The sequence below is a fragment of the Schistocerca serialis genome, chromosome 5 (assembly GCF_023864345.2).
Source record: "Schistocerca serialis cubense isolate TAMUIC-IGC-003099 chromosome 5, iqSchSeri2.2, whole genome shotgun sequence".
NCBI classification, from domain to species: domain Eukaryota; kingdom Metazoa; phylum Arthropoda; class Insecta; order Orthoptera; family Acrididae; genus Schistocerca; species Schistocerca serialis.
In genome coordinates this window covers 95036469-95062148 of record NC_064642.1, presented here as the reverse complement: position 1 = coordinate 95062148, position 25680 = coordinate 95036469, and the positions used below count along the sequence as shown (strand labels likewise).

The window sequence follows — 25680 nt, the reverse complement described above, 5'->3', positions numbered from 1 at the left end:
GTCTGTGGAAAAATTTTGTCCTCATAGCCCGCGGTTCTTATGAGCAGAGATGAGACTCAGAAGGAGCCAGTTACGGACTGTGTTGTGGGTGATCAAACACTTCGAATCGGAAACACTGCAGGAGCGTCTTCATTGCCCCTGCCGTGTGAGGCCGAGAATTGGGATGAAGAAGGAACTGCCCGACAGTTATGTTATGTGGGCTGCATGCAACAGGCGAAGTCTCTAACCAGGCCTTCATACTTGGCGGGAGACGCTATTCACTACGCATCTTTATGTGCTCACTGTTCACTCAGAACTGGAAAGAGTGACGCAACATGATCGACGGTCATACTAGAGACACTGCCCAACACATCTGTGCAAAGCTTTACCGGATTTTACCAGTGGTTTCCATTTCCGATCGGAATTTACTTTCTGGACAACCCTCGTAGAATGTCTCTTCAGCAAAGTGTAGGATTCTACAGCCGAGCGCCTCGGAACCAGATGCGGTGCAGCTAGTCGGCGGTTATTGTCGTGAACATCTATAGAAAGTGGTTTAAGAACGGTGAAATCACGAGTAAGTGACAATGTGTTGGGCTTCCACACGTTACCACAAAAATGGAGATTGGAATTGTCCCCGCTCTGTAAAGCAAAAAAAGGCAGCGATGTCTGGCAGATGTGACAACGGAGTACAATGCTCGTGCAGTCACAAATGCTCCGGAACACACTCTTCAGTGCACACTGCTGATCCTGAGGCTCCACTGCACCTGATCCCTATGTGACCCAAGTCGACCCAACGACAACGTTAATTACGATTGCAGTATGCACGGGATCTTCCAAATTGGACCAGGGATCGCTGGCAACATGTCGCTTTCTCGGATGAATAACTTTTCTTGTTATACCAGCTTGATGTTCGTGTCCGGATATACCGTCATTCCGACGAACCGTTAATCGAAATATGTACCGCACTACAGATGCTTGCTGGTGAGAGACATTCTCTTGGGCTACCATGCGCCTGTGGTAGTAATCGAAGACACCATGGCAGCTGTGGATTATACACTACTGCCCACTAAAATTGCTACACCAAGAAGAAATGCAGATGACAAACGGGTATTCACTGGACAAATATATTATACAAGAACTGAAATGTGATTACATTTTCACGCAATTTGCGTGCATAGATCCTGAGAAATCAGTACCCAGAACAACCACTTCTGGCCGTAATAACGGCTTCAATACGCCTGGGCATTGAGTCAAACAGAGCTTGGATGGCACGTACAGGCACAGCTGCCCCTGCAGCTTCAACACGATACCACAGTTCATCAGGAGTAGTGACTGACGTATTGTGACGAGCCAGTTCCTCGGCCACCATTGACCAGACGTTTTGAATTGGTGAGAGATCTGGAGAATGTGCTGGCCAGGGCAGCAGTAGAACATTTTCTGTATGCAGAAAGGCCCTACAGGACCTGCAACATGCGGTCGTGCATTATCCTGCTGAAATGTAGGGTTTCGCAGGGATCGAATGAAGGGTAGAACCACGGGTCGTAACACATCTGAAACGAAACGACTACTGTTCAAAGTGCCATCAATGCGAACAAGAGGTGACCGAGACGTGTAACCAATGGCACCCCATACCATCACGCCGGGTGATACGCCAGTATGGCGATGACGAATACACGCTTCCAATGTATGTTCACCAAGATGTCGCAAAACACAGAGGCGACCATCATGATGCTGTAAACGGAACCTGGATTCATCCGAAAAAATGATGTTTTGCCATTCGTGCACCGAGGTTTGTCATTGAGTACACCACCGCAGGCGCTCCTGTCTGTGATACAGCGTCAAGGATAACCGCAGCCGTGGTCTCCAAGCTGATGGTCCATGCTGCTGATAACGTCGTCGAACTGTTCGTGCAGACGGTTGTTGTCTTGCAAACGCCCCCATCTGTTGACTCAGGGATCGAGACGTGGCTGCACGATCCGTTACAGCCATGCGGATAAGATGCCTGTCATCTCGACTGCTAGTGATACGAGGCCGTTGGGATCCAGCACGGCGTTCCGTATTACCATCCTGAACCCACCGATTCCATATTCTGCTAACAGACATTGGATCTCGACCATAGCGAGCAGCAATGTCGCGATACGTTAAACCGCAATCGCGATGGGTTACAATCCGACCTTTATCAAAGTCGGAAACGTGATGGTACTCATTGCTCCTCCTTATACGAAGCATCACAACAACGTTTCACCAGGCAACGCCGGTCAACTGCTGTTTGTGTATGAGAACTTTCCTCATGTCAGCACGTTGTAGGTGTCGCCACCGGCGCCAACCTTGTGTAAATGCTCTGAAAAGCTGATAATTTGCATATCACAGCATCTTCTTCCTGTCGGTTAAATTTCGCGTCTGTAACACGTCATCTTCGTCGTGTAGCAATTTTAATGGCTAGTGGTGTATGAACTGTATTGTGGACCACCTGCAGCCCTTCCTGCTTGATCTCTTCCCCGATGGTGATTGCATCTTCCAGCAGGATGATAACCGTGTCACAAAGCCACAACCGCGCTACAGTGAAAACTGATAATGAACTAATGCTGATGTCTCAGCCACCATATCTCCCTTATCAGAAACCTATGGAACACGTCCGGGATGCATTCGAGCGCCAACTCAGCGCCCACAAATCACTGACCCATAATTTACGGGAACTAAGTGATCGATGCATACGACATTTCGTTCCATATACCACCGAAAACCTACAAAGAACTTGTTAAATCCCTGTCACGCAGAACATATGCTGTTTTGAGTTCTAAAAGTAAGCCAACATGCTATACTTTAACTGCTGTGGCCGAGTTACCTCGTCATGCACCGGCGCTCCCCAGGTGCTGAGGAAGTGTTCAAACACGGTCCCTGTGTTGCCCTGAAGCACTGTCGACGTTTTTACGCGTCCCGTTCCTTCAACCACTCACTACTGCGCACGAATTGCCTCCATATATTGGTTAATAAAAATAATTCGGTTATTTATCATACAGAATACGTGCCTCTTTGCACGCTATCATCTGTAAAAGCCGGCCGTTGTGACCGAGCAGCTCTAGGCGCTTCAGTGCGGAACCACGCTGATGCTACGGTCGCAGGTTTGAATCCTGCTTCGGGCTTGGATGTGTGTGATGTCCTTAGGTTAGTTAGGTTTAAGTAGTTCAAAGTCTAGGGGACTGATGACCTCAGATGTTAAGTCCCATAGTGCTTAGAGCCATATGAACCATCATCTGCAAAAACCTCGTTTCGATCCCCTGAACCGTTTAGGAAGTATGACGATTGTGTTGACCACATGGTCTGCAATTCTTTTGTCGTATGTACTAGCCGACTGCGATGTTATTGCACTTAGTCCCTTGTGGACGTTATCGGAAACACCTGTTGACGTTACAGTAAATAAGGATATTTGTGACTAAAGGAAAACGCATCACATTGTGAATTATTTCAACGAAGTTGTGCATATACGTACTATCAAGTGACTAATAGTGTCCTCGTGAAATACCGCAATAGAAACTCACGATAACCGACCGAAGCGACCTCACTGGCCTGGACGATAATATTGTCGAAAAATTCAGTAACTCTACAACAAAATGAGATATCGTTCTCCCCTCAATTTTAAGTAAGATCTCATTATCTCATCTGCATTTCATACGCTGCAGTGTATGAGCTAAAATCAACCATATGCAAAGTACGTAATGCGATTTTACCTCTGCAAACTTTTTATAATTTCGTGCAATGTTTTATTTAACTTGATGCAGTGCGCTAACTGCGATATATAATGGAAAGAAATTCACTCCTTTATAGAGCGAAGATATCAGACTCTAACATGTGTGAAATGCATTTTTTTTTTTTGTCGTCTTAGTTTTCTTAAAATCTGATGATAAATGTCCCATAGCAGCCGGAGCGCCATCTCTTAGCACAGGTTTCTGCATTAGGCGAACAGTACAGCCACAATAAAGCTGCGCTCAGCACGGACTACAGAGAGCACATCTTCAGCAGCGAAATGGTTAATCAAGTGATAATAATGTTTCCGCCCAGCACTGTTTACATATAGTGGCTAATGAAGAGCAATTTATATGTAGTTCCCATATTTTGTTATTCTACTGTTAATAGTCCACTTCTTTTACTGGCAGAACAGCAATCCGAAATTATTAAGTCGCCAACTAGTTATAACGTTTGTCAATAGCACTAAAAACAACCCGCACCCCTGGCATACCTCATATTGTGAAAAGTACCGTCTCAGTATGGTTCCAATTTCAGGTCTGTTTCCCTCTCTTCACTAGCGTCATCTCAGACAAAAGACGGTGTTAGCGGATCAGAACCATGAATAGTCAAGCAGATTTTCTGTTTTCAGTCGCATTTTCATTATGTAAATATCCCTTCTCTGCTTATTCTGATGAAAGATAGCACAGCTCTATAACAACAACAAAATTTCTTGTTCCTAGAGATATTTGAACGTACACTGGGAATATTTGGTATGCTGAATCAGAATACGGATTTCCCCAATTGGCTCTAATTTCTTAGATACAGGCTGTCCCTGGCATGTAGCCTTTAATCGTTAAATTATCAGTAAATCGGTTGTGAATTCCATAATTCTGTATGCCTACTCACTTTATACTTTATGACTGCGTATGTACAAATGTAATATCTTACATATTACATGTTATAGAGAACTGGATGAGATTATGGGATGTGTTAGTAATTTGAGACACCCTCTTGTGTCTCACAGTTTCAGTGATGGTCAGTTGGTCGCACTGCTGCATTGATGGCCAGGGTCGCCCACCCCCTTGTTTGTGCTCAGAGTGGCAGTCGAGCGAGGAACGAACTTGTGAAAGGACGCGATTTGCGTAATAGCTGTGAAAAGTTTTTGTTAGTAAAGCACTTCTCGTTCACTGAATGAAGAAAACGGTACGTCACGAGCAGTTATTACATAATTGTTAGTTAAATGTAAGTAACAGATCATATTTTAATATATACATTGTCTTATTAGTTCCACCGTATCATATTTATAATAATATATTTTTGCAAATATAATTTTTATTTTATTCTTTTCATGGATAAATATGAGTTGTTCGCGTAGGGATTGTTTGAACTCACCTGATATTCTTTGATACATTTGTGGAGAATACATTCCGCAAGAACAACGGAAGAACATCACTGACTTTGTGAAACAGATCTATCTTGCGAATTTTGGGATTAAACTGTGAGACATTGAGCTCCTCATAAAGTTTGCAAAATCTGTGTCGAGTCTTTGCGACTGTGGACTAATGGTAAACAAAGGGGTTTAAACTTTGGAGTGCCAATGGTGTGGTGAGAGCCAAAAAACCGCCATAATGAGTGTTATTTTTTCATTGACAATGTAAAAGGTTTCAATCGCTACAAGAAGCATAAGTGGGGATATCCCCAATTAGAATCAGCAAGGCGACATGTGCTGCATAGCGATGACTTTCCTGTGCCAGTGTTCACCTCTCTTTCAAAACTACTTCCTTCAGATGATTATGATTTGTAGGACTTGAACACTAGTAGTAGTGAATCTGAATACGAAGGAAGTTCCACAAGACATCAGCTCTTGAGTCAGGAAGAGCTTAATTATTTGATAAGAGACCTCGGTCATTCTAAACTGTCTTTTGAACCTTTGACGTCTAGACTAAAGATAAGAATTGTCTATAACCAGAAACTAAACCACAGCTTACCGGACAAGAGAAGAAGATCTGCTTCCATGCTTCAGTCAAGATGATGCACTAGTTTACTGCAGTGGCATCCCTGGTTTACTTCTAAAAGTGAGACACCTAAAATATCAACCACAAGACGAGGCTTTTTACCAATTCCTCAACCAGGTTCATAAAATGTGTGTTGCTGCATAGTGGTAACTCCTATGAATCCGTTCGAATTGGCCACTCGACTTAACTTCATGAGGAATACGAAAGTATCCAGAAGTTTCTCCAGAAGTTAGTTATAGTCAACACCAATGGCCTAACTGTGTTGATTTAAAAATGGTTAACTTTTTGCTTGGACAGCAAAGTGAATACACAAAATCCACTTGCTTTATTTGGATGTGGGACAGCAACGCAAGTATGATCACTGGGAAAAAGTTTCATGGCCACCAAGAGACAGCTTTACTGTTGGAGCAGCTAATAGGTCTATCCTAAAAGAACCATTAGTTGACAGGGATACAATCATTCTTGGTCTAAAGAAGTAATTTGTGATAGCATCGGACAAAAATAGTGACTGTTTCAAATATATATGCAAATAATTCCCTAGACTCAGTAATGAAAAATTAAAAGCTGCTATATTTGATCGTCCCCAAATTCCGAAGCTTATACATGATTTGGAATTCATTAAAGTTATGAATTGCATTGAAGCATCTACCTGGAGCAGTTTTGTTCCTGTTGTCAAGAATTTCTTGGGTAACCACAAAGCAATTAATTATGAAGAACTGGTGCAAAACATTCTCAGAAACTCCAAAAGCTTGGGGGCTAATATGAGCGTTAAGATTCATTACCACCACAGCCATCTTCGTAGATTTCCTGACAATCTTGGTGACTACAGGAGGAAGAAGGTGAAAGATTCCATCAAGGTTTTCAGATGATGGAAGAACGATATCAAGGTAGAGGGGACAAGCACATGGTGCGTGACCGTCCTGACGACCAGCGCAAGAGAAAATCACACAGGCGGAGTTTTTCCGTATGCTAATTGTAATGTTTTTAAAAGACTGTCTGTTTATTCCTTTCTTCTTCTATTACATGCTGAATCATAAATGAAACTGCTTTTTTGTGATCCTTTTCATATGTTTTTCTGATTTGCATTTGACTGTGTGCTCAATGTACTTCAATATTTTGAATTTTTGTTTGTTTGTTTATCTGCATATTGTACATTACCAAACAAATAGAGCCAATCTGGCAAAACGATTCACGTATTCGAATTCAGGGCCATAAAGTTACCATAAATTCACTGTCAATTAATTGGGAACAAAACCACTATTGACCAGTGTAATGTAGGGGCTACCTGCGAAGTTGAAAACAATTAAAACATTAATGCAGACAGGAAAAATCCCGAAACAGTAAGTAATAATTAGTTGAAATGTCGCTTGCAAGCCCTCAAATGAGAGGTTACATTATCAATGGTTGATGTTTTCTTGGAAACGGAAGACACTGCATGCATGGCGTGGACTGTTGGCTCTCTCAATTTGAATCCCATAGAGCATATCAAGGATACACTAGGGAGACGGGTTGCATCAAATCAACATCCACCAACCACTGTCCAAGACTCGCGAGCAGCTCCGCAGAAAGAATGGGCGTTATTGCCTCATTAGCACATTGATGACATTATTCACAGCACCCTCCGTCGTTGTCAGGCCTGTATTGCTGTCAGAGGTGGTCATACCCCATAGTGAGCACATTAACCAGTTGTCGCAATGTGTGTGCAAATCTATTAAGTTGGAAAAATCGAAGAACATTTCCGTCTACTGTTATGCATGTTGCAGTTGTTGACGTTCTGTATTCTTTACATTGTTATTACTTTCCTATCACCTGTTTACACTGTTTTGTGGCAAAGTAAACGTAACCTTGCAAAATTTCCGTTTCTTGTTATAATTTTGGACACCAGTGTATATAAAGTCATGTGCACTCTGTAAAGACAGATAAGTGAAACAGGCCAGTATTTGAAGATCTGGAGGAATAGAGTGAAGCTTTTCTTTTCTTTTTTTGCTACAAATACGTCCATTTCAAAAGCGAACAGGTTTCAAGCAATTATTTGTTACGTGCAAGTGATCGTTCTTCTGTGACATTACACAACACGAAGACTGTTGTAACAGTTTGAAATTGGCTGTGAGCAGTAATGGATTAGCCGTTACAATACTTTCTTGGTTTTAGAATAGACAGGAAGATCCAAGTGCATCTTCGACTGCGTCTGCCGGTGGCGTCGCTCGAGCGGTGATTTCCTGTATTGGGAATTCGATTCCGGAGTAAACATGTTACCGCTGATTGCTGATGACCTTCTGAATCTGAACCTCTTGCGTCCAACGGAATCGATGGCCCCGCTGGCTCAATATCGCTGTCTGCAGAACAGATTTCTGTTTACCATACCGCACGCTCTGCATCATAGCTTCTAAACATGTTTTGTTCCTCTCATTCGTTCAGACGTATTCGGAAGAACTATGGTTCAAATCTCCCTCAGACCATTCAGATAGGAATCATTCCTTCATTTCCTCAATTCGCTAAAGACAAATGTCCTCTCATTCCTAGCTCGTTCCCTGTTTCTGATAACTATATACTTCGTTTTACTTGCTCGATGGGCGTTAAGAAGTCATATAAAGTTTTGCGAAACTGACAATTTATTAAATCTGTAACAAAAATGGAATATAATTGTTTCGTTACGCACTTCGATCTACCATTCGGTCTACAAGAAACGAAAGCTGTCCTTCCTTCTTAATAGTAAGCCATTTCTAAGGACTTACCACTACCAGCTGTAAATGATTTGGCAGCGGACCCTCGTTCAGTGTCGGAAAGTAGTGACTTTAAGTGCCCCACCTTTCTTTAAAAGGCTGTCACTAGAGCCAGTCTTGAATCTTGAATCAATTCAATGCTAGACCCATTACCATCAGCTTCGCCAGAGACTACAAAAGTTCACCATGATTATTCATTTTCCCTTGGAGGCATCCTGCCTTCCCGGTGAGCCTTCACGAAAATGCATCGTTGGGCGGGGGATTGGGGGAGGAGTGTTTATGGGCGAAGACTCCTGCGGGCTGTAGGCTAAGCTGTCTATTTGTAGAATCGTACCCAGGGTTGAGAGCGGTCTTCTGGTTTGGAGCAGAGTGGGAACTCTAAACCAGAGGACTAGACGACTCTGCGGCAATATCGTATGAGACTTTCTCGACCTCCGCTATCGGGTGCAGAAATGTAGGGTTCCCCTTAGAAGGTCAGGCGTGTACTACACGCAGTAAGCGGCTACTAGGATAGCAGAGTAAGTGAGGCGCGCACATGGAGCTTTTTTAGTTTAGAGAACAATTCCCTTGGAATCAAAGACGACTTGCCTGTCAAATCAGCGACGGTGACCTCACAAAACCTTGGTCTTCGCTGATGAGAGACAGAAAAAATTAATACGATTTTAGAAGACTGTACGAGCATCCAAGGAAAGGTTGCACAATTAGTATCGCTTACTGAAGGTTACAATGCACAGATAGTATTGGGAACAAAAAGCTGGTTGAAACCAGTCGTCAATAACAACGAAATCCTATGTTCAGATTGGAATACTTATCGTAGGGATAGGTTAGTAGCCAATGGTAGCGGCGCGTTTATTGCAGTAAAAAATTCGATAAAATCTAGCGATGTTATCACGGCTTCCGAATGTGAATTAATCTGGGTGAAATTGAGTATCAAAGAACGGTCAAAAATGGTGACCGGATGCTTTTATAGACCACGTGGGTCACGACCTGTAGTTGTAGAGCGATTCAGGCAGAAATATCAACAGTAGTTTTCCTGATCAAGTCGTTGTAATAGGGAGTTATTTCAACTTGCCAAGTGTAGATATGGGGTGTTATGCCATCAAAACTGGTGCCAGAGACAGGGATTCGTGTGGTATTGTTCTGGATGTCTTTTCCGAAAATTACCTTGAGCCAAACGTTAGAGAATCAACTCGTAAGGGTAACGTCTTAGACCTCCTGGCAACAAACAGACCTGGATTTATCGAATCAGTTAATGTAGAGGAAGGTATCGGTGATCATAAGGCTGTGACAGCATCGATGACGACGGGTCCTACAAGAAATCTTAAGAAACCTAGGCAGATATGTTTGCTCAGCAAGGGTGACAGAATACAAATTTCAGAATACACTCCTGGAAATGGAAAAAAGAACACATTGACAACGGTGTGTAAGACCCACCATACTTGCTCCGGACACTGCGAGAGGGCTGTACAAGCAATGATCACACGCACGGCACAGCGGACACACCAGGAACCGCGGTGTTGGCCGTCGAATGGCGCTAGCTGCGCAGCATTTGTGCACCGCCGCCGTCAGTGTCAGCCAGTTTGCCGTGGCATACGGAGCTCCATCGCAGTCTTTAACACTGGTAGCATGCCACGACAGCGTGGACGTGAACCGTATGTGCAGTTGACGGACTTTGAGCGAGGGCGTATAGTGGGCATGCGGGAGGCCGGGTGGACGTACCGCCGAATTGCTCAACACGTGGGGCGTGAGGTCTCCACAGTACATCGATGTTGTCGCCAGTGGTCGGCGGAAGGTGCACGTGCCCGTCGACCTGGGACCGGACCGCAGCGACGCACGGATGCACGCCAAGACCGTAGGATCCTACGCAGTGCCGTAGGGGACCGCACCGCCACTTCCCAGCAAATTAGGGACACTGTTGCTCCTGGGGTATCGGCGAGGACCATTCGCAACCGTCTCCATGAAGCTGGGCTGCGGTCCCGCACACCGTTAGGCCGTCTTCCGCTCACGCCCCAACATCGTGCAGCCCGCCTCCAGTGGTGTCGCGACAGGCGTGAATGGAGGGACGAATGGAGACGTGTCGTCTTCAGCGATGAGAGTCGCTTCTGCCTTGGTGCCAATGATGGTCGTATGCGTGTTTGGCGCCGTGCAGGTGAGCGCCACAATCAGGACCGCATACGACCGAGGCACACAGGGCCAACACCCGGCATCATGGTGTGGGGAGCGATCTCCTACACTGGCCGTACACCACTGGTGATCGTCGAGGGGACACTGAATAGTGCACGGTACATCCAAACCGTCATCGAACCCATCGTTCTACCATTCGTAGACCGGCAAGGAAACTTGCTGTTCCAACAGGACAATGCACGTCCGCATGTATCCCGTGCCACCCAACGTGCTCTAGAAGGTGTAAGTCAACTACCCTGGCCAGTAAGATCTCCGGATCTGTCCCCCATTGAGCATGTTTGGGACTGGATGAAGCGTCGTCTCACGCGGTCTGCACGTCCAGCACGAACGCTGGTCCAACTGAGGCGCCAGGTGGAAATGGCATGGCAAGCCGTTCCACAGGACTACATCCAGCATCTCTACGATCGTCTCCATGGGAGAATAGCAGCCTGCATTACTGCGAAAGGTGGATATACACTGTACTAGTGCCGACATTGTGCATGCTCTGTTGCCTATGTCTATGTGCCTGTGGTTCTTTCAGTGTGATCATGTGATGTATCTGACCCCAGGAATGTGTCAATAAAGTTTCCCCTTCCTGGGACAATGAATTCAGGGTTTTCTTATTTCAATTTCCAGGAGTGTATCTCAGCAGTCAGCATCAAATATTCGGTGATGAGAACGAAGATGTGGAGAACAATTGGAAAAAATTCAAAGGCGTCGTTCAATATGCCCTAGACAAGTATGTTCCGAGTAAGGTTTTAAGGGATGGGAAAGATCCACCATGGTTTAATAACCGTGTTATAAAAGTGCTACTTCAACAAAGAGCACTTCATTTCACATTCAAGAGAAGTAAAAACGTAGCTGACAAACAAAAGCTGCACTGAGCGAAGATAAGCGTAAGGAGAGCAATGAGAGAAGCGTTCAATGATTTTGAAAGTAAGACGAAGTCAACCGACCTGAGAAAAACCCTAGGAGATTTTGGTCGTACGTAAAATCAGTAAGTGGGTCAAAATCATCTACTCATTCTCTCAGCGACCACACGGGCACCGAAACGGAAGATAAGAGAGAGAAGGACGAAATACTGAATTCGGTCTTCCGAAGTTGTTTCACCGCGGAAGATCGTAACACTGTCCCTCCCTTCAATCGTCGTACGAACGTCGAAATGGCAGATATAGAGATAACCGATCGCGGAAATGAAAAGCAGCTACACTCGCTTAATAGTGGAAAGGCATCAGGACCATATGAGATACCTACAATATTCTATAAAGATTATGCAAAATAACTTGCTCCCCTTATAGCAGTAATTTCTCGTAGATCTTAAGCATCGAAAGGTACCCGACGACTGGAAAAAAAGCGCAAGTCATTCCTATTTTTAAGAGAGGCTGTAAGACAGATCCACACAATTGTGGACCTATATCGTTGACATCAATCTGTTGTAGAATTACGGATCACGTTTTTTGCTCAAGGCTTACGATGTTTTTGAAAAATAAACATCTCCTCTATAAAAATTAACATGGATTTCACATTTCCTGTGAAACTCAGCTCGCTCTGTTCCTCCACGAGATCCACAGCGCGGTGGACAACGACGCTTCGGCTGATGCCGTGTTCCTTGATTTCAGTAAGCCATTTAACACCGTCCCGCATTGCCGTTTAATGAAAAAAATTCGAGCTTACAGAGTATCGGAGCAGACTTGCGATTGGATTCAAGACTGTCTTGCAGGCAGATCTCAGCACGTTGCCCTTAACGGAAAAAAATCGACAGATGTAAAGATAATATCCGGTGTACCACAGGGAAGTGTGATAGGAACGTTGCTGTTTGCAATGTATAGTGTGTAAATGATCTAGTAGAAAGCGTCGGAAGCTCTTGAAGTGTATTCGCAGTTGTCTCTAACCAAAGCAGCAACGCCAAAAGATAGTAAGAATTTGCAGAAGACCTGCAGAGAATTGATGAATGGTGCAGGCTCTGGCAGTTGACGACTGAAGGTAAATAAATGTAACAAATTGCGCATACATAAGAAAAGAAACCCACTACTGTACAGCTACACTATTGATGACAGACAGCTGGAGACAGCGTCTGTCGTAAAATATACAGGCGTAACAATTCAAAGCGACCGTAAGTGGAATGACCACATAAAACAGATAGTGGGAAAAGCAGACACCAGACTCAGAATCATCGTGAGAATCCTAAGGAAATGTAACTCATTCACGAAAGAAGTGCCTCATAAGGCGCTTGTTCGCCCGATTCTTGAGTATTGTTCATCATCTGGGATCCCTATCAGGTAGGACTGATAGATGAGGTAGAGAAGCTCCAACGAAGAGCGGCGCGCTTCGTCACGGGACCGTTTAGCTGGCGGGAGAGCGTTACGGAGGTGTTAAACAAACTGCACTGACAGACGTTACAAGAGAGGCGTTGTACACCACGGAGAAATTACTATTGAAATTTCGGGACAGTGCTTTTCAGGAGAAGTCGGACAACATATTATTTCCCCCTGCATACATCTCGCGTATTGACCACGAGGAGAAAATTTGAGAAATTAAGAGCCAATACAGAGGCTTACCGACGATCGTTCTCCCCCTGCACTATTCGCGAGTGGAACAGGGTTGGAGGGTTCAGGTAGTGGTACCGAAAGCACTCTCCGCCATTCACCATTAGGTGGCTTGCGGAGTGTGATGTACATGTAGATGAATAAGGAGTTTCTCCGCAGAAGGAACATGTGGAAAACATTGAAAAGAAAAAGGAACTTGATTTACTGGATGTATTTCAATAGCCGGCCGGGGTGGCCGAGCGGTTCCAGGCGCTTCAGTCTGGAACCGCGCGACCACTACGGTCGCAGGTTCGAATCCTGCCTCGGGCATGGATGCGTGGCATGTCCTTAGGTTAGTTAGGTTTAAGTAGTTCTAAGTTCTAGGGGACTGATGACCTCAGAAGTTAAGTCCCATAGTGCTCAGAGCCATTTGAACCATTTGTATTTCAATATCTGTCTTCCTCTATAGCTTTAACCCTCTGAAGCTCCCTCTAGGGCGGTGGAAGCTGTTCCCTGATATCTTAACATACATCCTATCATCTGTTAAGGTATCAGGAAACATCTTCCGTAGTCCTAGAGGGAGCTACAGAGGGTAAAAACTATAGAAGAAGACGGAGATTGAAGTATATCCAGCAAATAATTAAAGACATACTGTGATGGAAATATTTATTGCATCACCTCTTATAATTAACAATATTTGTTACAATCATTGAATACCAGAGCTAAATTTGTTTGATTTCTCTTGATTTCTTCCAGAAATGAATATACACAATAATTTTTGTCAATTTGTCTTTTCCTTAATTTTTGTTTTTATAAAAATCTTTGTTTTTTATAATTTAACACTTTGTTGAAAAATGAGTGTAAGTGGATACGTCAGCTGTTCTGTTTGTTATTCTGAAATATGAATACTAATGTTGAAAGAAACACTGCATATTAATGTTGTAAGATAACAGTGATGGATTTTAGTGTTTGTATTGCCTCATATGAGCACACTGTTTCATTTAATACTTTGTTGCTCTACCACGCGCCTTAATCACCGCTTGGCATCGTGAAGGCATTGAAAGAATTAACTTTTTAATGTACTCCTCACACACAAGGGTCATCAATAGCTCCCGTTTATTCCATGGCTTCTTTTTGGTGATAACATTTCCAATAACCTTCCAACAGTTCTCAATAGGACTGAGATCAGGGCTGTTTCCAGGACAATCTAATACTCGAACCCCATTTTGTCGAAGGAAAGATTTTACCTGAAATGTAGAAGTACGTGATAATTAACCAAGAAAGTAACCTGCTTCGTGTTTGGTACATATATTAGTCATGGGACTCACCTTCAAAGCTCTATGGCAAGGAGCGGAGTCATCCTGAAAAATTCAATTGGAAACATCCCCAGACTGATCTGTAATGGTTGGCATAAGCTGCCTTTCAAGGATGCTTATGTAGGCATATGCATTGACAGTCCCATTGATGACGTCCAGACGACCTACTCCGTGACTGGAAACGCACCCCCAGACCATCTGTCCTTGTGGGTGTTTGACTGTATGTGTTATGCATGATGGCAAAAATTCTTCACCTCTTCTTCGACGCACGAGAACTTTTCCATCTGAGCCATGCAAATTAAATTTGGACTCGTCTGAAAAGATTACTTTGTTCCACATGTCTACTGTCCATGTCGCATGTATTTTGCCCATTGTAGTCGCTGTTGTCATATTATCTTGGTCAATAAAGACTTCCTTCTAGGACGACGGGCTGAGAGTCCAGCCTCCAGTAGTCTATTTCTTACAGTTCTACTGGTTACTGAGATGTCGCACATTTCTTCCCAGTCTCGCTTTATTTCAGTTGATGACAGGCGACGATCGTTCAGTGAAATCCTTTTCAATACCTTGCCCTGTTTGGCAGTAGACGCCCTTTCTGATCTCTTTCTTCCTCATTATCAACATTTCCTTTTTCTCTGTATTTTTTCAGTAACCTCGAAATCGTAGACTGATTAAACCCTGTCTTAGAGGGTATCTCTCTGATGTTGAGACCAACAGACGAATAAGCAAGGATAGCAGCTTTCTTTTCTGGTGTTAGTTCAACTGGCCTGCCCATCTTCTCACTGCAAAGTCTCAACTCTAAATGGCAGTATAAACACTGGTTTCAATGTAAAACCAAATGACAACAACAAAGAGTTGTCTATTGTTGGAAAACATGCCTGAAGAAGTCAGAGTATTAAGACAAGAATATGTCAACGAAGTTCAACAACAATGGGACTGGTATAACCTGAAGCAAACTGCTGCAAAAGACAAAAAATTCATGGTGATGCAACAAATATTTCCACCACTGTAAACTGAAAGTGCTGCTCTGAGATGAAGAGGTGGGCACAGGAGAGGAATTCGTAGTGGGTCGCATCAAACTAGTCAGAAGACTACTGATAAAAAAAAGAGAGAAAGAGGGATGAGGGGTAGACTCCTTCACTGCTGCAGCCTTCTGTGCGAACTCCAATGCACGCCATGCAGCGAGTTACAGTAGGTTCAGACCCCTCTATATAATCCGATCAAAATTACTTCACGATAGACCACTAAGAAGGGATTAATGGTGTGACGCTCACAAGGAAGGCACGCAGCATCTTCAATTAATCCCACAAGACCATTAGCCGAAGCAACCACCCACCGTTGCGAAATCTTCACCCCAAAATCTACAGCACTTCCCGCTCCCTGCAGTTTCATACGATATGCGGATATTTTCGGAATATAGATTGCTTCATATAGATTAGATTCTTTTGTCAATTAATGATTAAGTTATAAATATCGTTTTTTGCCCGGACATACTTCGTATTGCATTCGTTTACAAAGGCAGCCGGTATATCCAACGGTTATTCCCGTGGCGCTCGCCTATAGATTTGCGGGGAGTGGAAGTTGCAAAGTGACGCCAAGTTGTGACACGCGGCCCCCACTGTTGCAGGAGAGCGCCGCCATGCCGACTCCACCGCCGCCGCCGCCGCCGCCGCCGCCGGGGGCGGGATCCGGCCCGGCGCTTGGGGCGTCTTCCTGCCGGCGGATGTTGCTGCTCACCGCCGTCCTCTTGGTAACACTGTGTCCAGGTGAGTGGCCTCCAAACGGCTTAGTTACGTAGTTAGTTGCATGATCCGAAGATCACATTCACGATACATGTTAACGTGTGGAATTATTACCGGAACAGAATAAAACATGCACTCTGTGAAAAATTATTTACATGGCTACATGCCGTGATGTATAGGATGAATCAGCTGCCCCTACCAGTGTCGTTTTATGCAACCCGCAATTCCAAATCTGATGAGTCCTCCGGGCAGTGTGAGCGTAGTCGAAGAAACTTTTCAGTTCCTGACTTCCCGTCCAGGGCTGTGCCGCACATCTTCGAAGCCTTATGTGCATGTCGCCTCTAGGTGCTTCAGCTCAGTGGGAAGGCTGTCTTGGCCACAGGTGAATCGTGCCTTGAAAATAAGTCTACGAGTTGTGGTGACTAATAGCGGCATACAAATTCTGATCAGTGCAGAACCTGTGTCCCAGTCTGCCATCTTGTTTCCTTATCGCCAGGATCTCAAGAAACGGGAGGGTGCCAACTGTATGGTAAGCTGTATATTGGAGTGAAGCCAGGTGAAGTGATTCATTTAAGCCATCCCTTCCACGTGGTCAAACGACTAACGTGTCATCCACGTAAAGGTAGGGACAAATTATTTGGGCTTCCTCCAGTTCCTCCTCCTCGATATCTTCCATGAATGAATTCGCCACAACCGTTGACAGACGATGCCCTATAGTGACACCGTCCGTCTGTTCATAATAATTTCCATCGAATAAGAAGTAAACTGAAGTGAGCATAAACTCGAAGAGTCTCGTCCACGTTGGTCTCGAATTTCTTGTTTATCAGTTCCATGGAGTCCTTTAATGGTACCCTGGAGAAGAATGACACTACGTCGGAACTAACTAACATGTGGCTACATCTACATCTGCATGGTTACTCTGCAATTCACACTTACGCGCTTGGCAGAGGTTTCACAGAAACGCTTTAGGACTATTTTTTGACTCTTCTACTCTCAAACTGCCCATAGGAAGAATGAAGGGTCACTTGCCACAGTGCATCAACAAGAAATTGCCTGTTTCAATATATTCAGCTCTAAGGTTCCGCCACAGGAAATAAAATCAGCTGGGATATTGAGGATAGTACAAATACATATTCAATATTATTTATTCTCTTTTCAAACAAATCACTTATTTTACCGGCCAGAAAAATTATGGTCCTTACAAGTAAGTGCAATATAAATTGAAGAAAACTGTCTCAACATACATGTTACCGATAAAACAGTCACGTTTTAGTAAAGTAAGGAATATTTTGTGTACTGTTTATTAAGAGACCATTTAAATGAGAAATCTGCGGATTCTCACTGATCTTCTGGTATTCCGTCATCACTGGAATCTCCAGGACTCTGTGTAGTAGTTGGTAAAAATCGTGATTAATAGGGGGAACGAAGCACAGGATGAACTTTACGTGTTTCTTATCTACAGTCACAAGAAGTTTTTCCCTGGGATAATTGAGGTACTGGGCAGTGTTGTGAAGCTGAGCTGGCTGATCCTTAATTCATTAAGGGAAACTAAAAAAAAAAAAAATGGTTCAAATGGCTCTAAGCACTATGGGACTTAACATCTGTGGTCATCAGTCCCCTAGAACTTTGAACTACTTAAACCTAACTAACCTAAGGACATCACACACATCCATGCCCGAGGCAGGATTCGAACCTGCGACCGTAGCAATCGCGCGGTTCCGGACTGAGCGCCTAGAACCGCTCGGCCACCGTGGCCGGCGGGGAAACTCACTTTATAGTGTTTCACTTCATACATCACCACTGTATACTGTGGGTGTGCGCGTCAGCGCGCGCCCGCCCATGTGTGTGTGTGTGTGTGTGTGTGTGTGTGTGTGTGTGTGTGTGTTATCTTCTCTGGTTGTAACGCATCTCAAGCTTATCCAAGCTATAGTTTGTCCCTCAGCTTTTACCTGTTTGTTGAAACTGATGTTAAACTGTCAGCGCTAAAAAAATCATCACTTTTCATTTCCACGATATCCAGCTTTTGGTTTTTACCTCCGAATGTTTCGACTATTTTCAGGATTCCGTGTGGAGTTAAATGTGTTTCTTGCTTTTCAGCTTGCCCTCAGCTTTGTGTAATTGATGACGGGGATGAATCGACCCAATTACTTCTAATAACTTCCAAAGTATAAAATTCCACCATTCCTACTGTTCCTTTAATTCATTAGACAAATACTTCCTTGTATAAGGACCTTAGAGGACCTACGTTTGTTCGTGATGTAATGAATCTTCTCGATGTGGAGAGGGAATTTTATGCAACAAATTTTCAATTGCTGGAACTGCTTCATAGTTCATTCACCTTTTTCACGGTTTCCACTCCTAGTAGTGGCACGTGTGTTAAAGTATTATGAAATTACATTCCAAAAGAGACATCGCTGATAGTAAGAGTATTCAAGTAATATATTGCTAATTAGTGAGAAAAATGAAAACATAGAGAAATGATTCCTACTTTGCGGTCGTAGAAAATCCCAAGCGTACTGTCCTTTATATGGCTTAATATCTTTATTGCCAAATTAACTAGGGCTTACTCATTCATTTAATGTTGGTTCGGTACGATCATTGCACATCAGGTAAGTGAAGATATTGTACATAAAAGTGAAAGAAAATAAAACATTTTATCACGATTGCCTCTGGAGCCTCGGTAATCAAACAAAACCCGTCAGCAAAGCAATTAAACGTTAACATAAGTAGTACCCAATCTTTGTGACCGAAAGGACATGTTAAAACAAGTACTAGGAAATAAGTAATTTTCACTTGACGTGTCACTGCCAAATAAAACAGCTCGATGAAGCTTGGACCATAGACAGGACTGTTACAGTATGTCACAGAAGGTAACTGAAAGAAGTATGCAATGAGACGAACGGAAGTAACACTTTCATTTAAAGACAACAACACAGAGATCACGGTGATTTCTGATTGTCCCCCGTACGTTACAAAATATGATTCTCAAAAGGGCGTGTAATCACGTGGGCAGCAATACATGCTCTACAACGTGCTCCCATGCTGGCCACATGGTTCGTAAGTGGTTACTTTCTGTACTGTACTGTGGCAGTCCTACATATGTTCCAAGTTTCTTCGAGCTACGTTACTTGGTAGGGATCCATCATGAAGAAGTTACTTTGCATGCCAATCAACTTCTTTACTCGATCTATCGAAATATTTCTTCTATTTTTCTAGTGGTTTTCTTAGTTACTTTCGTTGTACCTATCAAGCAGGAAGAAAGCATCCGCCTTATCGAAATTTACAAATACCATTCGCTTTTGCTGGATTCAAAAGAGAAGTCATCAAAATCGAGAAAAGATCAGATAAGTGTATAAGGAAATGCGAGTGATTCTTCAGCAGTCAGTCTCAACTTTGAAATGGGAAATGTTAGCTCTGTTGGAGTCAGATAACAAATAGAACCGGATTTATGATGGAGAACAAAAGCGGGATCGCAGGATCCGGTATGCAGATTCTGTATATACACATACTTACGAGTTCGGCTTCGAAATGTAACTGACTTCTTTTGCACTGAAGGACATACTTCGAGGTCACAGAGATATTAATGTTTCAAATGAAGCATATTTGGCTTTTAATAATTTATCACAAAGAGAACAGACCCCCCCCCCCCCCAAAAAAAAAGCAAATGCCCGCTACTACATAAAAGGGAGTTTCTGTTATTAGCAGGTATGTTGTAAATTATTTGCAAAACATTTTTAATGAGTGTGCAGCAATGATTCTGGCTTTAGACAAGTCTACAGACATCATAGATCCACTTCAACGTGTTATGTTATGTATCAGATGACTCCGAGGTGACGGAAGAACTGTTAGATCTGGTTACATTGAAGAATTCTACTCAATAGTGTGACATTAAACAACCCATAGATGGGCCTTTAGTTAGAACATCAGTGCGTACAGGGAATATTGCCAGTGTTGCTACCGATGGGACACTATGTATGATAGCTAAGTAACAAGTGCTTGAAGGCTTTAAAATGGTCTGACAACATGCCCTGACTTCATGCCTGTCGAAGAATGGAAATATTTAGTATCAAATGATTTTCGGTGTACACATGTTATGCAGGTAGTATTAAAAACTGTGTCTTCCTTAATTTTAGCTACACAATGCGGCTCTCTTTGAATCAGTTTGTGGCGCCCAAAGGTTAAGGCCTACCCCTGATCTACACCATAGGTTCTTAACCTTCCTCAGTTCAATATCCCCTCCCTACTTTTAAATGGTGACTACCCCCTCTCCTCCGCACACTACCGTTCGCGTGAAAAAGCATTTTCACAAATGAAGCTTAGTATAGTCGATTTATAGACGAAGGGATAAATCCCCGTTGGAAGTCTTCATTGGAATATCGGTGGCACTTCTTTTACCCAACTATTTTCAAAAATGTGCTTTCAGGACATATGACATTAAGTAAATACCACAGACTTTCGCCGTGCTCCACCGAATACAGACTCAAAATATCGCGCAGTCTCATTACTGATGCAGCTTCCAATACCAGTGCTTCACTACTGTTAAAGGGACGGTCAACGGTATTCAGCTGTCGGAGATTTACCGCACGTAGGGCTCGTTCATTTAATGAGCACGTACAGATGCAAAGTGGCAAAAACTGTTGAAATTACAGTGGCTTCGGCAAGTTAAAGTACTGATTTTAGTAAATATTTTAAAAGTTTTTGGTACTTACACGCCTTAAAATTATTCTAGTGTCGTATGTAAAATAACTCTGAAGAGAAATATACACTCCTGGAAATGGAAAAAAGAACACATTGACACCGGTGTGTCAGACCCACCATACTTGCTCCGGACACTGCGAGAGGGCTGTACAAGCAATGATCACACGCACGGCACAGCGGACACACCAGGAACCGCGGTGTTGGCCGTCGAATGGCGCTAGCTGCGCAGCATTTGTGCACCGCCGCCGTCAGTGTCAGCCAGTTTGCCGTGGCATACGGAGCTCCATCGCAGTCTTTAACACTGGTAGCATGCCGCGACAGCATGGACGTGAACCGTATGTGCAGTTGACGGACTTTGAGCGAGGGCGTATAGTGGGCATGCAGGAGGCCGGGTGGACGTACCGCCGAATTGCTCAACATGTGGGGCGTGAGGTCTCCACAGTACATCGATGTTGTCGCAAGTGGTCGGCGGAAGGTGCACGTGCCCGTCGACCTGGGACCGGACCGCAGCGACGCACGGATGCACGCCAAGACCGTAGGATACTACGCAGTGCCGTAGGGGACTGCACCGCCACTTCCCAGCAAATTAGGGACACTGTTGCTCCTGGGGTATCGGCGAGGACCATTCGCAACCGTCTCCATGAAGCTGGGCTACGGTCCCGCACACCGTTAGGCCGTCTTCCGCTCACGCCCCAACATCGTGCAGCCCACCTCCAGTGGTGTCGCGACAGGCGTGAATGGAGGGACGAATGGAGACGTGTCGTCTTCAGCGATGAGAGTCGCTTCTGCCTTGGTGCCAATGATGGTCGTATGTGTGTTTGGCGCCGTGCAGGTGAGCGCCACAATCAGGGCTGCATACGACCGAGGCACACAGGGCCAACACCCGGCATCATGGTGTGGGGAGCGATCTCCTACACTGGCCGTACACCACTGGTGATCGTCGAGGGACACTGAATAGTGCACGGTACATCCAAACCGTCATCGAACCCATCGTTCAACCATTCCTAGACCGGCAAGGGAACTTGCTGTTCCAACAGGACAATGCACGTCCGCATGTATCCCGTGCCACCCAACGTGCTCTAGAAGGTGTAAGTCAACTACCCTGGCCAGCAAGATCTCCGGATCTGTCCCCCATTGAGCATGTTTGGGACTGGATGAAGCGTCGTCTAACGCTGTCTGCACGTCCAGCACGAACGCTGGTCGAACTGAGGCACCAGGTGAAATGGCATGGCAAGCCGTTCCACAGGACTACATCCAGCATCTCTGCGATCGTCTCCATGGGAGAATGGCAGCCTGCATTGCTGCGAAAGGTGGATATACACTGTACTAGGGCCGACATTGTGCATGCTCTGTTGCCTGTGTCTATGTGCCTGTGGTTCTGTCAGTGTGATCATGTGATGTATCTGACCCCAGGAATGTGTCAATAAAGTTTCCCCTTCCTGGGACAACGAATTCACGGCGTTCTTATTTCAATTTCCAGGAGTGTATATTAACCAATGGTGTTGGTTTCAAGTATCACACCAATATACGGTAAATATATTCACGTATATTTTTGTCTGTTAATAGCCTGAAAACAATCAACGAAGTAAGCACAGAAAGTCCTCTGCAGCACCCCATCGCCAGTGCTGCTTCTTATTTACATCGCACCCTTGCCGCCCCCTTTTCGTTCAACCACCCTCTCAATAAGGGGAAACGCGCCAAAGGGGTTCACAGGTTGCGAATCAGTGTCTATACGAATGGACCATCATCTCTTCCATTCCCATCATAATACAAGCGATCTTTACTTCTTTACATTGTGGCCACGTGCATACAACCTAGTTATAAAAAGTGATCAATAAATAATGTAATAATTCAAATCACCCTCAAGCAGGGAGGGAAACATAGAGAGGGAGGGGCTGGGGGGAGGGGCTGGGGGGGGAGGTTATCTGCTTCTGTGTGGCACCCTCCATGTTGGCAACACTTCAGGACAGTTTTCACATTATGTGGGTTTTGCCCTGCAAAAGCAGTAACGAGACGCTATCGAGAATTCCGTCTCACATTTGATGTGGATGAAGCGAAATATTGCACGAAACAGCCACGAAAAGGGCACGCTCTGCTCCTACATCTATGTGACCTCTCAAGATGATGCTATATTTGAAATTTAAATTGCATGTACAGAATTTTCATACCGGATCCCACGATTCCGGTTTTGTCCTCCATCATATATTCAGTTCTACTTGAATGCAGCAGAGTTAACATTTTTAATTTGAAAGTTGAGATTGGCTGCTGAAGAATCACGCACATTTCCTTACACGCTTACCTGCATTTTAAACGATTTTGATGCCTTTTCCTGACTCCCGCAACACAGTAACTGAGAAAACAGCTAGAAAAACAGAATTCTTCAACAGATCAACGGAAGAAGTGTATTCATCTCTTGATCTCCCTCTACGCTGCCCTCCAATACTAAATTGGTGATCCCTTGATGCCTCAGAACATGTCCTACCAACCGATCCCTTCTTCTGGTCAAGCTGTGCCACAATCTTCTCTTCTCCCCAATCCTATTCAATACTTCCTCATTAGTTATGTGATCTACCCATCTAATCTTCAGCATTCTTCTGTAGCACCACATTTCGAAAGCTTCTATTCTCTTCTTGTCCAAACTATTTATCGTCCATGTTTCACTTCCTTACATGGCTACACTCCATACAAATACTTTCAGAAATGACTTCCTGACACTTAAATCTATACTCGATGTTAACAAATTTCTCCTCTTCGGAAACGCTTTCCTTGCCATTGCCAGTCTACATTTTATGTCCTCTCTACTTCGACCATCATCAGTTATTTTGCTACCCAAATAGCAAAACTCCTTTACTACTTTAAGGGTCTCATTTCCTAATCCAATTCCCTCAGCATCACCCGACTTAATTCGACTACATTCCATTATCCTCGTTTTGCTTTTGTTGATGTTCATCTTATATCCTCTTTTCAAGACGCTATCCATTCCATTCAACTGCTCTTCCAAGTCCTTTGCTGTCTCTGACAGAATTACAATGTCATCGGCGAACCTCAAAGTTTTTATTTCTCATTTTAATACCTACTCCGAATTTTTCTTTTGTTTCCGTTACTGCTTGCTCAGTATACAGATTGAATAACATCGGGCAGAGGTTACAACCCTGTCTTACTCACTTCCCAACAACTGCTTCCCTTTCATGTCCCTCGACTCTTATAACTGCCATCTGGTTTCTGTAAAAATTGTAAATAGCCTTTCGCTCCCTGTATTTTACCCCTGCCACCTTTAGAATTTGAAAGAGAGTATTCCAGTCAACATGGTCTATAGGTCTATAGGTAAGTATATAATAATAATCCAGAATTTATCATACGTACCTATAGGTGATGTACGTTACAGGCAACACGCCGCCATTGAACTTCTTACTACAGAGAAAGAAACTGTGGGGAATATTCACAAACGCTTGTGCGGAGTCTATAGAGCATTTGCTGTCGACAGAAGTATAGTTAGTAGCTAGACATGGAGGGTGAGATCATCAGAAGGCGCTTCGGCGGAGCTCCATGATTTGCAGCGGTCGGGGAGACCATCCACGGCTGTCACATCTGACAACCCTGACCTAGCAACCTCAGACTTCTACTTGTTTGGGCCGTTACAGGATGCCATTCGCGGAAGACATTTTGAGAACGATAGGGAGGTGATTCGCACAGTGAAGTACTGGCTCCGCCACCATGACAAGGATTGGTACCTACAGGGCATACACGCCCTTGTTTCGCGCTGGAGGAAGGCCACAGAACGGGATGGAGATTACGTGGAAAACCAGGATGTGTAGATAAAACATCATTCTTTCATGTGAGTAACTCTCATTATGTTCAATAAAGAGCTGTTGAAGAAAAAAATGCGGTGCATTACTTTCTGGGCAACCCCCGTACAATAAATAATCTAGGATGCTCAGTGCAGGTGCCATTGGCACATGAAGAAATGCCTTCACAAAAGAAGACGAAGTAAATATCCCAGAATTCGAATCGAGAACAGCTGCCAACATGAGTAACGTAGAAGTATATACCCTCGGAGTAGTGAAGCAACTTAAATCACTTAATAAAGGCAAGTCTCCTGGTCCAGACTTTATACCATTTATGTTCCTTTCGGAGTATGCTGATGCATTATCTCCCTACTTAACAATCATATACAACCGTTCGCTCGACGAAAGATCCGTACCCAAAGACTGGAAAGTTGCACAGGTCACATCAATACTCAAGAAGGGTAGTAAGAGTAATCCACTAAATTACACGCCCATATCGTTAACGTCGATATGCAGCAGGATTTTAGACCATATATTGTGTTCGAACATTATGAATTACCTCGAAGGAAACGGTCTATTGACACCTAGTGAACATGGGTTTAGAAAATATCGTTCCAGTGAAACACAACTAGCTCTTTGTTCACATGAAGTGCTGAGTGCTATTGACAAGGGATTTTAGATCGATTCCGTATTCCTGGATTTCCGGAAGGGTTTCACACTGTACCACACAAGCGGCTCGTAGTAAAATTGCGTGCTTATAGAATATCGTCTCAGTTATGTGACGGGATTTGCGATTTCCTGTCAGAGATATCACAGTTCGTACTACTTGACGGAAAGTCATCGAATGGTTCAAATGGCTCTGAGCACTATGGGACTCAACTGCTGAGGTCATTAGTCCCCTAGAACTTAGAACTAGTTAAACCTAACTAACCTAAGGACATCACAAACATCCATGCCCGAGGCAGGATTCGAACCTGCCACCGTAGCGGTCTTGCGGTTCGAGACTGCAGC

At 44.1% G+C, this 25680-nt stretch overlaps 1 protein-coding gene across 1 annotated transcript in view; it reads left to right on the top strand.

Annotated features, from left to right (window-relative positions):
* The first annotated feature begins 16083 nt into the window (after nt 1-16083).
* The window catches only part of LOC126481766 (uncharacterized), a 264443-nt gene continuing 254846 nt past the window's right edge, over nt 16084-25680 (top strand). Inside the window, exon 1 of the mRNA XM_050105720.1 lies at nt 16084-16210. Within this exon, the coding sequence (XP_049961677.1) occupies nt 16084-16210 (127 nt within the window). The remainder of the gene's footprint in view (nt 16211-25680) is intronic.